The sequence below is a fragment of the Labeo rohita genome, chromosome 22 (genome assembly GCF_022985175.1).
Source record: "Labeo rohita strain BAU-BD-2019 chromosome 22, IGBB_LRoh.1.0, whole genome shotgun sequence".
NCBI classification, from domain to species: domain Eukaryota; kingdom Metazoa; phylum Chordata; class Actinopteri; order Cypriniformes; family Cyprinidae; genus Labeo; species Labeo rohita.
This window is the reverse complement of record NC_066890.1, coordinates 90341-108430: the sequence shown is the minus strand read 5'-3', so window position 1 is coordinate 108430 and position 18090 is coordinate 90341. Positions and strand designations below refer to the sequence as shown.

General features: G+C 34.9%; 1 protein-coding gene across 1 annotated transcript in view; it reads left to right on the top strand.

Moving 5' to 3' along the window:
* The window catches only part of LOC127154146 (protein NLRC5), a 65400-nt gene that overhangs the window by 23688 nt on the left and 23622 nt on the right, over window positions 1–18090 (top strand). Inside the window, exons 14-15 of the mRNA XM_051095554.1 lie at window positions 1560–1733; window positions 2373–2543. Of these exons, the coding sequence (XP_050951511.1) occupies window positions 1560–1733; window positions 2373–2543 (345 nt within the window). The remainder of the gene's footprint in view (window positions 1–1559; window positions 1734–2372; window positions 2544–18090) is intronic.

Sequence of the window (18090 nt, the reverse complement as noted above, 5' to 3'; positions counted from 1 at the left end):
CGGGTACATAAAGGCAGCTCAAACATACTAGATCCTGATTAATAATATTCCCAATGTAATATACAACTCAAGTAAGGAGAATAAACCAAAGTTAACGGTTTTAAACCATAAGTAATTATCTGACATAATGAATCACTCCATATATGGGTGTAATCACGGCACATTAACCCTTTAACTGTCACTCCCATTTTTGAACACAGACATAAAAATGCACTATCCAGACCTACATTTTTATAATTCATGAATAAAAACATTTTGTAATATGATTTTGATGTACATTTTCTGTGGTAATGCAACGTCTGATTTTAAAATGCCTTTCAAAGGATGAATTTTGAGATTTTAAGTTTTGAACTAATATATAATTTCTTATGATATCTAAAGCGTGAGAGGGAAAAAGGCAACAAAGAAAGTCGTTTGTGACAAAGGTCAGAACTCATGTTTTGATGGAGATTTTTTTAAGTTGCACTCAACATATATTAATCTATTACTTTTCACACATAATTTGTAACACAAAAATATGGTAAAATATCTATTTAGGAGTCTTAGACCTTTCCAACGATGTATAGTTTGTCATGATTCCATTAGGATTTATTTGTAATATGGTGAAATAAACTTAGGCGTCCCACAGGGTGGACGGTGACAGTTAAAGGGTTAAAACGTGATCGCTCGTTTCGCATAAATAGCTTGAAAATATCAAGATTCGCTTGAGCAAAAAATTACTAAAACTTAAGATGGTAATATATATCTCGATGAAGAGGAAATAGTGACACCTAGAGCTGCATTATTAAACTAGACTAACAGAAACAACGGCTACTGGCATGTCTATATATGTCTGAATGACGCAGTTATAAATAACTCACTACCGATCTCAATAAACACAAAATTAGAACAAACAGGCTTACTTGCAGGTCAATCACTAACACCTCAAAGTAACAGCTGCAGGAAATGACGCGAATGAACTGGCGTAAATGTCCTTTCAGCGATCAACTCAACAGATATAAACTTCAGCTGGCAACAGCGGTGTAACTAATGAGACTGCTCAGCTTGGAGTGTGACGTACAATGTCAGAATAAAAGCTCTCTCTTAAAGGAGCCTTTACAACAGTCTGTAACACATGTAATGATTATAATGTGGTGAAAAGACTGTTTGTGTTGCTCTTTCTGCGTTCACATTTACCCCGACCCTCTGATTCATTAACATGGGCAGCGACAAAACGTGCTTCTCACGCTCCACTGACACCCGCGATGTGAAACAGTCCTAATAGACACAGCTAAATCTTGTCATTCAGGAATAAGATCGCATGGGTGTTTGAATCAAGATCTCAGTATTTTATGGATTAAGCGTGCAGTTCTATTGTAAACACTGCAAAATGTTTCAGGTGGATATCGTCACGAGATCTTGCGAGATCCGCACATCTGATCTGGTCACATCTCTATTGAATAGGAATGACATGAACTGGAATTAAATAGCAGTTCAGGGAAATTCAATAGACAACACAATTTGTGGCAAAAGTAATCCAAACATGTAAATGATCTGAAATCCTCATCTGCTTCCTGTAGGTTTTTGAAAAGTCCTGCTGCAGAGAAAGCGTGTGAGTATCTCACTGGAGTTCTGGGTAAAAGTCCATTACTACTGAAAGAACTGGATCTGAGTGGAGATAAATTAGGAGATCTGGATGGGGAGAAACTCTCTGCTCTTTTGATGGACTCTCATAGCAAACTGGAGAAAATAATGTGAGTGAACATGATTTATACATTGAAACCTCTTTGATTATTCATTATTAAAGACTGTCAGTCAAATGTGTAATCAGATATGAAGAGCTGTTGATCTGATGTGTGTTGAATATGTGCTGAATAATAATAATCAAGCGTTGCGTTAGTTCAGGCAGAACACGTCAGTCAAGCTCACATCAGCTGATAGTCAGCTGTTCCTGTCGTGTACCAATCCAGTCTTGACACTTATTACAGCGGTCCATTTAATTCCATTCTTTCAGCATCTCTTCTATCACATCACTGCTCACAATCAAACTCCCTCCTCCAACCCCAACTCCACCCAACTCAACCTGTAATCTAATCTGACTTTTCTTTCTTTCTGTATCAGTTCACTACATTGCAGATATTCTCTACCATGTATTTATATTTTCTACAACTCATGTAAATTGTAATTATGTAGGCATTTTCTGGGTCTGTTTTGTAGCCCATGGGGTTTGACTTGCTGTCCTCCCCGCTCTGTCCAACTATAGCTGCATGGACAGGCATGTGGAGTTTTGTCCTGAATAGAACCATACTGCCAACACTAACAATATGCAATATAATTGTAATAAATATACTTGATGAAAGTGGTAATGACTGTAATGCTGTTTTTGTGTTCAGGCTGAATAACTGTAAGCTGACAGAGAAAAGTTGTTCAGTTCTAGCTACTGTTCTCTCCTCCAAAACCATCCTGAAAGAGATGAACCTGAACAACAGTCGTCTGCTGGATTCAGGAGTCAAAGAGATCTGTGAGGGACTGAAGAATCCTGTGTGTGAGCTGAAGATCCTGAAGTGAGTACATTTCACCAACAGCTACACTCAACACCACAGCAATGAGATTTTTCACACTGGCTGAAGATGGGAATATTGTATATATAAAATGAAAATGCATATGTTTATATTAGAATTGTGTTTATTTACTTAAAGGTGCAGTGTGTAATATTTAGGATAATTTATTGGCAGAAATGCAATGTAACATACAAAACTATGTTTTCAGAGGTGTGTAAAGACCTTACATAATAAGCTGTTGTGATTTTATAACCTTAGAAAGAGCAATTTATATATACATACACCGCGGGTCCCCTTACATGATAGTCGCCATTTAGTGCCGCCATGTTTCTATAGTAGCCCTAAACGGACAAACTTCTACAGAGCGTGTTTCGTCAGTACGTTGTTCTGGGCATTGTGTCTGGTGCGTCTGTGCCGGTGTTATGGTTTAACTGGTGACCGTGTTATCTGGTGACCAACTTCCTGGTTCAGGTCCTCCGCACCAGATGTGATGGAACGACAGTGGCAGATTCGCCGGTTCTGAAAGCACAAACTGACCTGATATTAAGCTGTCTAATAAACGCGCACTTGCTCATTACATGATTTTGGTATTCTTGTAAAGATTACAAATTATTGGTATGATGGCCCGTAGTGGGGGAAATAATAAAAAAAAAGCTTGTTTGGCATGGGTTTCGAACACGTGCAAAAAGCAGTCCTACTGTGGGACGACATTAACAAACGCATTGAGCTATGAAACTGCGCTAATTTAGTCACGGATTTCGAAGTTCAAGTAGGATTTTACTCTCGGCATGATTATGTAACTGGCTGAATCAAGAAAATATGCCCGTGTTAACTTGTGACCTGTGTTTACTTGTTAAGAAAACTAATATTAAAGCAAAAGTATATTACATTTTATGGTTTATGATGTTAAAATACCTTTCATGGAGTCTCAGACAACTGTAAATTTGTGGCTACTGTGGTTTAATTACAAACGCTATCATTAAACTTTATTTACTATAGTAAAAACATGGTACATTTTCTTCAGAGACTAGCTGATGTCTCCTTTAATCAGTATAAAAACTTGATGTTATTTCCACATTTTTTTTTGCCGTTTTTCTCGTAGAAATACTTCGGAGACTTCTGATTTGATTTCTTGATTGTAGTGAATGACATAAAACGTTAAATTCTAGTGGAAACGCTGCTGAGAAATGTTACTTTATAAACATGTTAACTTCCCAGCAAACACAACGTTATAAAAACGTTTTTTTCATGTTGTAAAAAGGTTGTAATAACGTTTTTTTCAGACGTATTTAATACAACAAATGTTGGGTTTTTTAAACTTTATAAATACGTTTTTTCACAACGTTGCAAAAACGTTTTTATAACGTTTTTAATACGTTGGAAGGAGACGTTGTAAAAACGTTTTTGCAACGTTGTGAAAAAACCGTATTTATAACGTACTTACCACGTCCAAACTTTACATGCTGCCATCAAAATGTTTTCTTTACAGTGTTAAATCTGACTATTGATCCTAAAAGCACTTATTTACATTTCACCTTACCTTGTAGCTTGTTGAATTTTATCTCTATTTTTGGGAGTTTATTAAATTGCCTTTATTTTACATGTATAAGGAATGCATCAGTCAGACTGCTACTATGAAACGGGGAGTCATCTCTCTTATACCTAAACCAGATAAGGATTCTCTAGTAATCGATAATTGGCGACCTATTACTTTGTTAACATTAGACTATAAAATATTAGCCTCCGTATATGCCAAAAGATTAAGTTATGGTTTAGACAATATTATTTCAGAATTTCAATCTGGTTTTATGAAAGGCCGTCACATATCTAACAACATAAGATTAGTTCTGGACTTGCTGGATTATTCAGATCTAATTCATTCAGATGGTCTCATACTCTTCCTTGACTTTCATAAACCTTTTGACTCCATTGAACACAAATTTCTTTTTCGTACACTAGAATTATTTGGATTTGGTAAAGCATTTATAGATACTGTAACCATGTGTAACGGAGGGAGCGAGAGGAGAGACGAGCGGATCCATATGCATACTTTTATTTAGACGATGAGGCATAGACATGGTCAGGCAGGCAGGGTCAAACAACAGCAGACAGGTTTATGGACGGCGAGACAAGAGTAATCCTTAAAGCAGGCGAGGGTCAATCCAGCGGCGAACGTAATCCGTATGGGCGAGGCAGGAGAATGGTCAGACAGGCGCAAGTTCCGATAGACCGACTAAACAATAACAACGAGGCAAAACCAGGAAACAAGACACAGGGAACACGGAGAAACGCTTTGTACGAATGAACAATTCACAATCCAGTACTCGGCGGTGAGTGACAGGAAGAACGGGGCTTTTATAGGGTCTCTGATTGGACGCGGGCGAGGTGCAATGGCTGATGGGGAATGTAGTCCAGGGTGTAGTGCAACAGTCGTGTGTGTAAACAGAGTGAGAGCGACATCTGGTGGTGAGCGGACCGCAGGACACCGACCAGATTCGTAACACCATGTTTTACAAGGATATCAACAGCTCAGTGATTGTTAACTTTGACACCTCTAAGAGGTTTAACATATATCGTGGAGTCAGACAAGGCTGTCCAATCTCCCCATTTTTATTTCTTTTAGCCACAGAGTTACTTTGTTTAAGAATTACTCAAGTAAAAAATTTAAAAGGAATTTCAATATTTGAAAGGGAGATCAAAATTGCACAGCTTGCAGATGACACTACGCTGTTTTTGGAGAACAAAATTCAGTTACTGTACCAAATGCTCTGGAATTGGTTGAGCAATTTTCACATGCCTCGGGTTTAAAACTTAATATTTCGAAATGCGAAATTATAGCAGTTCATGATACGGATGATATATTCCTAGGAGGTATCCCAGTTTAAAAAAAAATGTAAAATATTTAGGAATTCATATCACTAAAAATTCATTTAGTAGACATTATTTTAACTTTTCTGATAAAATTATAAAAACAAAACATATTTTTAACATCTGGCTTCAGAGAGATCTTTCACTGTACGGTAGAGTTCTTTTATGTAAGGTTGAAGGGCTCTCTCACTTTGTATATTCTGCTCTTTCTTTGTTTGTGAACGATAAAGCTATACGAAGAATTAGTTAAAATATTTTTGGATTTCATTTGGAAAAATAGACCTCACAAATTAAAAAGAGAAGTACTTGCTAATTCCAGAAGCGAAGGTGGCCTTGATTTTTTGGACTTCGCAGATACTGTAAAGACCTTTAAAGTAAATTGGTTGAAAAGATGCCTTATGAATCCAATATCACTATGGTTTTTTATTCCAAATAAGATATTTGACCAACTTGGTGGCTTATCTTTTTTACTAAAGTGTAATTTTTTGCCTGACAAGTTACACATTTCCTTATCTAACTTCCATCAGCAATGTCTTCTGTCATGGAAGTTGTGTTTTGTCCATGGTTACTCCCCTCACAAAGCACTCCTTTGGAATAATGCTGATATTACTGTTAGAAATAAGTCTCTTTTTTTCCCTAGATGGTTCAGTAACAACTTGAATTGTATTCTTTCTGTATTTGATGATTGTGGTAATATTTTAACTTACAAACAATTTCTGAATCTCCATAACTTTCCCGTCCCACCAAAGAAATATATTAACTTGATGAAAGCTATCCCAGCTAGCTTAACCCAGTTAGTTAGAAATCACCTTAAATTCAGTAAAGGCAATCGTGTTTATCCAGCTTTATGTTTGGGTGGTATCGATATTTTAGACCGGAAATGCAATAACAGACATATTCGCAAAATATTTTAGACAAAGAAAAAAGTTTACTCCAAGAGGAAAATTCTACTGGGGCTCTTTTATAACAAATGTTAATTGGAGAAAGGCCTGGCTTTTGCCAAATAAATTTTGTTTATCTAATAAAGTTAAGGTGATTCATTATAAAATTCTTCATAAAATTTATCCCGTTAATTTGTCTATTTCTAAATATTCTGATATTGATGAGTCTTGCTCGTTTTGTGGTTTTGTTGAGGAAACAGCTGCCCATTTATTTTTTGATTGTGGTGTAACTAACAAATTATGGGTTGATATAAGCACTTATGTTTTCAGCCTTACAAATGTGACCCATACCTTCATCCTCAAAGATGTTATTTTTTATTATGAAAATCCAAAACTATTATCTGTTGAATATCTGGTTAATTTGTTTATATTAAATGCAAAATTCTTCATTCATAAGCAAAAATGGCTAAAATGTCCTCTGTCTTTTCCCCTTTTTCTTGCTGAACTTGATTCTCTCATTTCATCTCTTAGACTCACAAGTAACAAAAAGAGTGCTAAATTATTGTTGCATTATGACAATTTTTCTAAACGAAGGTAATTTTTTATTTATTTATTAATTAATTTATTATTTATTTTTCTATACTTTTCTTTTCTGTATGGATAGTACCATAATTTGATGTACGCAAATCCAGAATATAATTTTTCTTTCTTTTTCTCTATGATTGTTCATTGTAAGAACTAGCAATGTCTAATTCCCTGTTCTTGTACATTTCTTTACAAATTCTGCAATACAAAAAAAATAATAAAAAATAAAAAAAATATTAGGTTAAATAGTTTACTTCCGTTCATCCACTGACAAATTGCCAGCAATATTTACAAAACTATAAAAAAAAAAAAAAAAAAAAAAAACTGTCATCTACACATACTATGTGACTAAAAGCGAAAACTTTATGAAATAAGAGCTAAACTCTATAACTTAGTTAGCCTACATCTTATAGTTAGCCTAACGGTTGAGATGCTAACGGACTTTTCCCGAAGACACTAAACCATTTCTATAAAGTAAATATTCAACAGAAACGTGTCTATTACATGTAAGAAAGTGTTAGGAACCGTTGTATGCATTATTTTTGTCTTATTAGGGACAAAACTTACCGTAAAACAGTGTGACAGACGGAGAATCGCCGCTTGTCAGTTAAGCTGCTTCCCCGTTTCCATGGTAACTCTCTCTCCGCTCCAGTTTAAATGCAACTCGAATGTTCAAAGCGCGTGTCCGTTTAAAATAATACATACATGAAGTAAAACATACAGATGTCAGAATGACAGATAAAATGTCTTGAAACTTGATAACGTAAGTGGATAGTGTAGGCCTAATGTAGGTAATCAAACTGTAAATGGAATGAGAATATAAAATCATATTAGCAGAGAATGTAAAAGAATTTTTTAAGTCAGTTTATAATAGGTTATAATAATATAATATAATAATAGCTTTAGAATTTTTATTTATTTACTTATTTAACTACCTAACGAAAAACATACCAGAAATTGTAAACAAAGTGTAGAATAAAAGTAGTCTATCTATAGCAAAACACATTAAAAACAAACATCACGTACAAGGGGAGTTTTGGCACGGTTGCATACTGTCATGACGTTTGTAAAAAATAAATAAATATTTTTTTAACCAACCAATCATTTCTGTTCATCTGTTAATACCTCTCTCCCACCTTTCCATATAGACTGATTTACACACTGAGCTGTTAGCTCGTGATATATGAATATACGGTATTATTAAATGAGCAAAGACAACTGAAAGTAAGGATTCACATGTTACTTTTAAGTCCTTTTGATATTGCTCAGACTATCTGCTACTCAGTCACTAAATCGAGTTAATGTTAAAATATCACTTATTTTACTGATATTTTTACACAAACACAACAGTTTTGCAAGGTTGTATTTTGGGTTATTTTATGACGTTTTTAAAACGTCTTATTCCAACGTGCATATTACGTTATTTTAACACCTGAATAAAACGTCCCCTGAAAGTTGTAGTTTGGTCTGGTTTCATTTTCGTAGTAGACGAACGTGATATTTACGTTTTTTTGACTACTTAAAGAAAACGTTCCAGGTTGGTATTTTTACAACGTTTTTAAAAACGTTTTATTTTGGTTACATATTTTTTTATTAAAAAAAATGTTTTTAAAACGTTTTTAAAACGTTGTACTACAACATTACCTAATTGCAACCAAAATACAACGTTGTGAAAAGTTGTAAAAACGTTTTGTGTTTTCTGGGTTGTTATTTGCGTTCAATAGGTGGTATTTTATTCGATTATATCAGTATATAAATATAATGGCCTTTTCTGTAGTCGAAAAGCTGCAAATTAATGCTGCACTTAACGTGTTACATTGTGACTTGTGTTCATCCTGGTGGAAAAAGCAGCATATGCTGGTAGGTATGTTTTGAAGCTGGAATGCTGGTTAGGTAGGTTTTGATGCTGGTTTATGCTGGTTCTTGACTAGCGCAGTTCGATAGCTCAATGCGTTCGTTAATGACGTCTCACAGTGCGACTGTATTTTGTGCTTGTTCAAAACCCATGCCAAACAAGCTTTTTTTTTTTTTTTTTTTTTTTCCGCCGCTACGGGCCATCATACCAATAATTTTTTAATCTTTACAAGAATACCAAAATCATGTAATGAGCAAGTGTGCGTTTATTAGACAGCTTTATATCAGGTCGGTTTGTGCTTTCAGAACCGGCGAATCTGCCACTGTCGTTCCATCACATCTGGTGCGGAGGACCTGAACCAGGAAGTTGTTCACCAGTTACCAGTTAAACCGTAACACCGGCGCTGGCGCATCATCAAATATATTTTAAAGCAAGCCGGCACCACGGTCTTGACTGTATCATCACTGTTTTTATTGGGGCTTTATATACCGAATATTTACTTATTCACATATGACTGGATGTGGTAGACTATCATAATTTTGGCTAATGCATGACGCAACTGTATGATGCGCATCAGAGGCGATTTAGAAGTGGGTATACTCAAAGCCGCCTAAGAAGTGGGTACCCAGCAAACACAACAACGTTGTAAAAACATTGTGAAAAGGTTGTAATAACGTTTTTTCCCGACTTATTTAATACGACAAATGTCGTTTTTAAAACGTTGTGAAAAAACGTATTTATAACGTACTTACCACGTCCAAACTGGCGCTTCACATGCTGCCATCAAAATGTTTTCTTTACAGTGTTAAATCACTGATCCTATTAAAAGCACTTATTTACATTTCATCTTACTTATTCACCTTACCTTGTAGCATTACTGACCTCGTCGGTTTTATAAGCCTAGGTTAACATATGTAGGCCTAATAATTTATACTACACAAAAATTATCACTCATCGTATTTATTCACAAAATATAAAAAGTAATGTGATATGGGTAGTTCACAAAAATAAATAAATAACCCAATAAACAAGACAAATGCATAAATATATACCAATAAAACAAAATGGTTTCAAATAAAGTACAACATATGAAAATTATGCAATGACTGGCAAATTTAAATACAAAGTCCAAGAAATTTCAATGCATATTTAACAGAAAAAGCAACATTTCATTTGTAAAATGTATTCAATTTCAGCTAGTTACAAATTATTTTATTGCAGTTATAATAATAATCACACTGCAATCTTATTACTCGTTTGCACTAAAACTAATGTTAGAGATTTATTAGCAGAAATTACAGGTATATGGCATCCAGTTTAGAACTTGTTCAAATAATATATAATACATACAGTTTATAATGGCTATTGTTGTTCAATTAATAATATTTTATAATACTGGAATACGTGAAATTTTGAAATATGTTTGTAGTGATTATTCAGTGCTTTCATTGTAGATTACATTGTTATGCCACTAGGTAGCAGCAAGAGACCGTCTTAATGAAAACCATTCTTTTAGTGCTGATTCATTCAGTTGCTGAATTCTGTGACCCACCAAATTATATGACTCTAGTGCCGAGGGTAGTTTATAAACATTTAAAATATTTTATGGTAACCACAAATTAAAAATGGTTTTGCTACAAAAACATAGTTTTAACTATGGTTATACAAATAGTCAACAATAGGGTTGGGTTTAGTAGTAGGTCAGATTAGCTTAATGCAGTGCCTAGGTTTACAAAATTTGGTGGGTCACAGAATTCAGTACAACCCCAAAAAGAAACAAGGTTGTAAAGAACTGAATTATCTAAACCAGGGGTTTTCAACTCTGACTAATGAGATCCACTTTCCTTTTTAGCTCCAACCTTCATCAAACACACCTCGCTGTAGCTTTCTATTAGAACATGAAGACAATGTTCAGGTGTGTTCGATTAGGGTTGCAACTGAATTGTGCAGGAAAGTGGATAACGCAGGCCAGAGTTGAGAACCCCTGTTATAAACTTTGAACAAAACCAAAAAACAATGCTACGTCTAATCTACACTTCATGTTTTAGAAATCAATGCATTGACCAGGGCTGCCGCCTACCATGTGAAATCCCCTTAACCACTGAAAGAATACTTTGACAAATCGGTTATTGATTATACAGCAAATGTGGGGGAAATTATGCTTATGCTTAAATAATATGCTAGTACAGTGGTTCTCAATCCTGGTCCTGGGGGCCCCCTGCTCTGCACATTTTACATGTCTCCCTTATTTCACACACCTGATTGAGATCATCAACTCATTAGGAGAGAGATCCATGAACTGAACTAATGAGCCGATGATCTCAATCAGGTGTGTGAAATAAGGGAGACATGCAAAATGTGCAGAGCAGGGGGCCCCCAGGACCAGGATTGAGAACCACTGTGCTAGTAAACAGCAATCCATATTAGAAGTCTGGTGTGGAAGGTGGATCAGAAACTGACTTCTGTCCAGGTTGACACAGCATCTCTTGTTTATCTGTCTTCACAAACTGCCCTGAAATACAATTTTAACATCAACAATGATTGTTATAAATATAAAACATTCACAGTGCTCATTATTTATTATTATTATTATTATTATCTGTGTCTTGTTATGTCTCATTATGTTAGGCCCCTCTGTAGGTTGCTGTATACCAAGTATCCTCAGTGAGTTAAACGAGATGGCCTTGTAGGACATACAAGATAAAAAAGGATATTTAATTGATACATACTTTGAAAAAAACGTAATAAATGGCAATGTATGTTTGAGGTTTTACTTTCTAGTTAGATGGTTCATAGCACAATGGAGATGCTCTTCAACAGGAGGTGTGATCCAACTCTACTGCAGTACTGCCATCAGCATGGAAGAATCTAATGTTAGAAACATAAACAATTTGTCACAGAGCCAACAATATGTAATATACAAGTCATTATTAGAGATAAACAAACTAGAATATAGGTGAAACGCAGAAAAATGAACAATATGAAGAATATTTCAATCCAGTAATCCTCATACAATATCACATTAGTTTGTTTGAAAGTCAAATCCTTCTTACATAATACATAACTTACTGACGCTCCTGAAATCACAGTCATTTTTAACAATATTTTTAGCGTTATCAAAACGTGTTTGAAATCGTTTTAGCTAACGTTAATATTTTCACACTCCATGTAAGTGAAGTCACCCATAAAGAGTACAGCCCATACTTTTAGGTTAAATAACGTTAGTTTACTTCCGTTCATCCATTGACAAATTGCCAGCAATATTTACAAAACTATAAAAAAAAAAACCTGTCATCTACACATAATATGTGACTAAAAGCGAAAACTTTATGAAATAAGAGCTAAACTCTACAGTTAGCCTACATCTTATAGTTAGCCTAACGGTTGAGTTGCTAACGGACTTTTTCCGAAGACACTAAACCATTTCTATAAAGTAAATATTCAACAGAAACGTGTCTATTACATGTAAGAAAGTGTTAGGAACCGTTGTATGTATTATTTTTGTCTTATTAGGGACAAAACTTACCGTAAAGCAGCGTGACAGACGGTGATTCGCCGCTTGTCAGTTAAGCTGCTTCTCCGCTCCAGTTTAAATGCAACTCGAATGTTCAAAGCGTGTGTCCGTTTAAAATGTAGCGTTTACATAAATACATACATGAACTACAACGTACAGATGCCAGCATGACAGTTAAAATGTCCTGAAACTTGATAGCGTATTGTGTGGATAGTGTAGGCCTAATGTAGGTAATCAAACTGTAAATGGAATGAGAATATAAAAGCATATTAGCAGAGAATGTAAAACAATTTTTGAAGTCATAACAGGTAATATAAATAATATAATATAAATAATGTAATATAATAATAGCTTTAGATTTTTTTTTTTTTAACTACCTAACGAAAAACATACCAGAAATTATAAACATAGTGTAGAATAAAAGTAGGCTATATGGCAAAACACATTAAAAACAAACATCACGTACAATGGGAGTTTTGGCACGGTTGCATTTTGGTACTGTCATGACGTTTGTAAAAAATAAATAAATATTTTTTTAGCCAACCAATCATTTCTGTTCATGTGTTAATACCTCTCTCCCACCTTTCATTTGTTTACACCACAGTCTGGTTTACACACTGAGCTGTTAGCTCGTGACTTGAATATACGGTAATATTACATGAGCAAAGACAACTGAAAGTAAGGATTCACATATTACTTTTAAGTCCTTGATATTGCTCAGACTATCTGTTACTCAGTCACTGAGTCGCGTTAATTATTTTACTGACAGCTCAGTTTTCCAAGGTTATATTTGGGTACTTTCATTACGTTTTTAAAACGTTTTATTCCAACGTGCATATTACGTTATTTTAACACCTGAATAAAACGTTTGGTCCAGTTTCATTTTCATAGTAGACGAACGTGATTTTATTAATTAATTGAGCAAATACAACTGAAAGTATTACTTTGAAATAATTTTAAGTACTTTTAAAGTACTAAGAACATAGTTTTTGCAAGGTTGTATTTTGGGTACTTCTATGACGTTTTTAAAACGTTTTATTCCAACGTGCATATTACGTTATTTTAACACCTGAATAAAACGTCCCCCGAAAGTAGTTGTTTGGTCTGGTTTCATTTTCGTAGTAGACGAACGTGATATTTACGTTTTTTTGACTACTTAAAAAAAAACGTTCCAGGTTGGTATTTTTACAACGTTTCTAAAACGTTTTATTTTGGTTACATATTTTTTTACTTTAAAAATAGGGGTCTTTCACTGTTCCGGTTGCCACACGACAAAACTTTATTCACCAGATTACGTTGCAGTTACGCCAGTTACGTATTTTTGTTAGCTGGGTCCTTACACTAAAGTTAATGTAAACTCTTTTCTCTGCTGATTCTGTCAGTCATTCTCTGTTCAACTCAAACTCTGGTCGCGTTCATTAACAACAGTCAGCTCGACAGTCAACAGTGAGTTAATTTAGAAATATGTTTGGAACATTTTATGTTTGTTAAATTAAGGTTTTTGCTTTTTAAAGTAACAGCCAAGCGGCCAGAGGCAGGCAGTGAGTTGATCACAGCCTATGTTTGATCAATTTTGCCTTCTCAAATCATCATGACTTAACTAAAATAAAACCTTCAAGCATATCACAATGTTATTTTAAACGTTTAACTTAGATAAATGCACGCATTATGCGCATACAATCGTTTGTTGGAGAGTGGAAGCTAAATGCGCTTTGCAGGACATCACTTGCAAAAAATGTTAAAATATGCCATAATCTTTGCTCATAAAGATAAGCCTAATATATCATCCGGAATAAAGGTTCTAATTTTATTCATTAATTTTGTCAGCAAAATGTTGTGCTTTTGTAAAAAACAAACAAACAAAAAAACATGATGGGCTTTCTGATGTCTCGGTGTTGAACAGGAGCGATGCACAAAAATGAAACGAAACTCAGCGAATACTTGCTTTAGAGTCTGGATAATTGTATCAATAGAAAACGTTAAATTATAATTTCATTACTTTAAAACTAAAAAAATTCAAATAAAAATAAAAACTCTTTCATTATAAAATCCGTAGAGACGCATTTCTCTCTAAAGGTGCGTCCAATGAGCAAATGGCGAGTCAGGACTGTCATCTTTGCTACACTGGCTTAGAATACACTAGTTTATTAATAATTCATTCAAGTATCTCCTTATTTCCCCTGACACATTCATGGTAATTAGTTTTTGAAGGCACTTGCGCTAAACACGGCAGAATAATTGTTGCAGAAACACTGTATTTTATCACTGATCTATATAATGACTGGATCGCTCGTTGCGTTCCACCGGAAATGTTCGATCCACCATCTTACTATTCCCTACCGACAGAGAGCACCATTGACTCACATGCAAATCACTGACCTAAAATCACCCGATTTGAATCGTATCATTCACACAGGATTAGCTTTTAGGATATGTGTATGTAAATTAATTTTTATTTAAGATGTTATCTGGAATGTTTATGGTCTTTTTGAGCAGGATAAGCGATATATTGAAATCGTTTAGGTGGGTGTGTCAGCTGCGCACTTGCAGACACAGGTAACTGATCCAACACAAATATATATTTCTTTATGTACCTAATTATGCAGAAAATAATAAATATGACCATATATCTGGTATTAGTATCTGAAATTGATTCGAATACAAAGTAAATAATACAATACAAGCCTCTGTTACTATATCGCTCGTTGTATTGAAATTCAAATCTTTGAAATAAAGCTTCATGTCGTTAAGTTCATACAGTATATAGTCAGCGTTATTTCTCAGAGTTGTGTATATTTTTACTGTGCCTGATTGAGCAACATTTATTTTAGACTCTTAAAGATCACACAAATTCTGTAATGATTTACTAACATTGCCGTTTCCATGTGAGTAAAATGTTAGGTATATATGTTGAACTAATTATTTATTTAACAAACAAATCATTACCTGCTTTAAAACGAATACTGTTAACGAAATCATTTTTGAAACATGCAGTTGGACTTCTGTACGAAAAAACACTGTAACAAAATTACATAAACAGTGAATAACAGTACAAGGCGAATTAAGGTATGAATACAAAACATAAATCTTCATGCAGATTTCTGAATGAGCACTTTGTCATTTGTAAATATATGTTGAACATCCGATGTTTATCATGTTCATCTTCATGTAACTGACTGTAATGTAGGCTATGTTGTAAAAGAAAAAAAGGTAATTTAACACTGTTAAGAAGATGTTATACTGCCCCCCACTGACGCAGTTTTGTAAGTTCTTTTTGTTCTGAATAAAAAAGACATGTGAGACAACAATAGGTTATGGGCCCAGAGCGTCGCTAAAAAAAAAAAAAAAGCTGTGTCGTGGAAATAAACAGTGTTGTGGGTTCACAAGGGAAGATAAACTGTTTATTGACAAGCTGAGCGGATCTGAGAACTGGGCAACATGGAAATTTCCGATGGAGCATTTTCTGAAGGCGAAAGGACTGTGGGGGATGCTAATGGAAACAGAAGTCCTAGCAACAGGAGCTAATGCTGCTGCACAAGCTGAGTTTCAACGTCGGAAAGAAAAGGCATTTTCCATGTTGGTGTTGAATGTAAGTACACCCCAGCTGTACCTGATAACAAGCTGTCAGACCCCAAAAGAAGCGTGGGATACGCTCAGAGGACATTTTGAGAGAGATACTCTTGCAAATAAACTGTTCCTAAAGAAAAAATACTTCAGATGTGAAATGAAGGAAGGAGAAAGTTTAACTGAGCATTTAAAAACGAATGAAGGAACTGACTGACAAGCTTGGAGCAATAGGTGCTATAATTGAAGAGGAAGACCAGATTGTAACTCTTCTGGGTAGTTTGCCATCAAGCTATGCTACAATTGTCACTGCATTAGAAGCAAAGATGGACACTTTGACACTGCAGTTTGTTCAGCAAGCATTAACCCTTTCAGACCCTGCATCCATTGAAATGGACATCACATGATTTTTTGTTTAAACCAATAAAATGTTATGTTTTTAAAATATGAGCAATGCCTGGTCACTGATTGGTCCCTGATCAACCAATTACAATGAAGATCTGACTCCTAACTTATTCTGATTGAGCTACAGACATCACAAAAGAGAGACATGTTAACCAACTAGACAAGAAGAGGAGGAACCTCATATTTTACCTTTTATATGCAGAATTATGTTAATGGTAGACTCATCAACTTGCACCGGTTGTAAAATTAAGACTCTAAAATGATAATATTTAAAGTTATTTTGAAGATCTGTCAGAGTTGCAGAACACAGGATTTTTTTAAAATTTACTGTCCATCGCAATGGACATCAGGTCTTAGCAGAACCTCATGAATTAGTTGTATAACAGATTGAGAAATTTGTGCAAGCATTTCAAAGCTAAATACAGAAGTACAAATTCAAGTGTCAATGTTTTATGAACATTGATGTTAATTAATGCAATTAATATCAATATGATTTCATTTATGTCTTCAGATTGACTATAATATTTAGGTCAATTTTTCATTGGTTTCATTGAGAAACAGCCATAGTGGATGAGATCAGTGAATACACAGCAACACACACTCACACCCCCTCCACACACACCGATGGCTTGATGCTATAATGCACACAATCATATATTTATCAAAACAATCAGCAAGTACACATAAACCCATACATATACACACAAAGACATTTATACATATACTCAGATTCACCCACTTCAACCAAAAAACAAGTTTTTTGAGACTTCATATCATCTTACCTTTTTTTTCCACATTCTTATGGCATTGTTCATTCTTACAATATGTATTCTGTTCAAAATCTTAAACACTAGTTCAACTATAGTGCACAAACTCTACTTATTATGTATGGTTAAAATATGTGGATTTTTTTTTTTATTCAGACCTGGCGTCCATTGTAGTGGACATGAGAAAAATCTAATAAAAAATTATTTTGCACAAATCTTTTTTTTTTAGACTCATTTATATGTTGGAGAAGAGCAAATATCAAGAGGACAATATTTTTTTTGTCCAGTGAAAAAAATTCAGGTCTGAAAGGGTTAATAAATGAAGAACAAAAAAGAGCGCAAGTAGATGATATTGGAGCTGCCTCGGGTGGTGCGTCAGCCATGTCAATGCAAGTTCGTGGAAATAAACAGCCTAATTCTAAGGCAGTCGGAGCTGACAGATCCAGCTCATGGAGATACTACAAATGTGGAAAAGAAGGTCATATAAAGCATGACTGTCCAAGAGGAAAAATAAAAAATAAAATCCACAAGGCCAAAAAAATGATGTGTGAAGATACTGAAGAGGCATCAGAGGGTGCTTTTGTAGTTAAAGAGACTAATCAGAATGAGATGTCACAACAGGCTCAGTGGTTGATTGACTCTGGAGCATCAAAGCACATGACTTGCTATAAAGAATGTCTTCAGGACTATCAACAGTTTTCAGAGCCACAGTCTGTAAAACTTGGTGACGGCAGGGTTGTGGATGCACTAGGGCTTGGAAACATCAAACTTAAAATGACATTCAAAGTCAGTGATGTAAAAAATGTCACAATGTATGATGTGCTGTATGTTCCCAAGTTATCCGGAAATCTTTTCTCAGTGGGAGCTGCAACGAAAAAAAGGAAATACAGTGCAGTTCAAGAAGTCTACCTGCTACATACGTGGAAAAGATGGAACTCTCCATGGGACGGGAACAAAGATCTGATGGGCTATATCAGCTAAACGTTGAAGGAAGTTTGCCTGTTTGTCATGGTGCATCAAGTGCATCAGTAACAGGCAGGCTGTGGCATCAGCGCCTGGGTCACACCAGCAAATTAAAGGAACTTAAAAATCTGGTAAATGGAGTGGATTT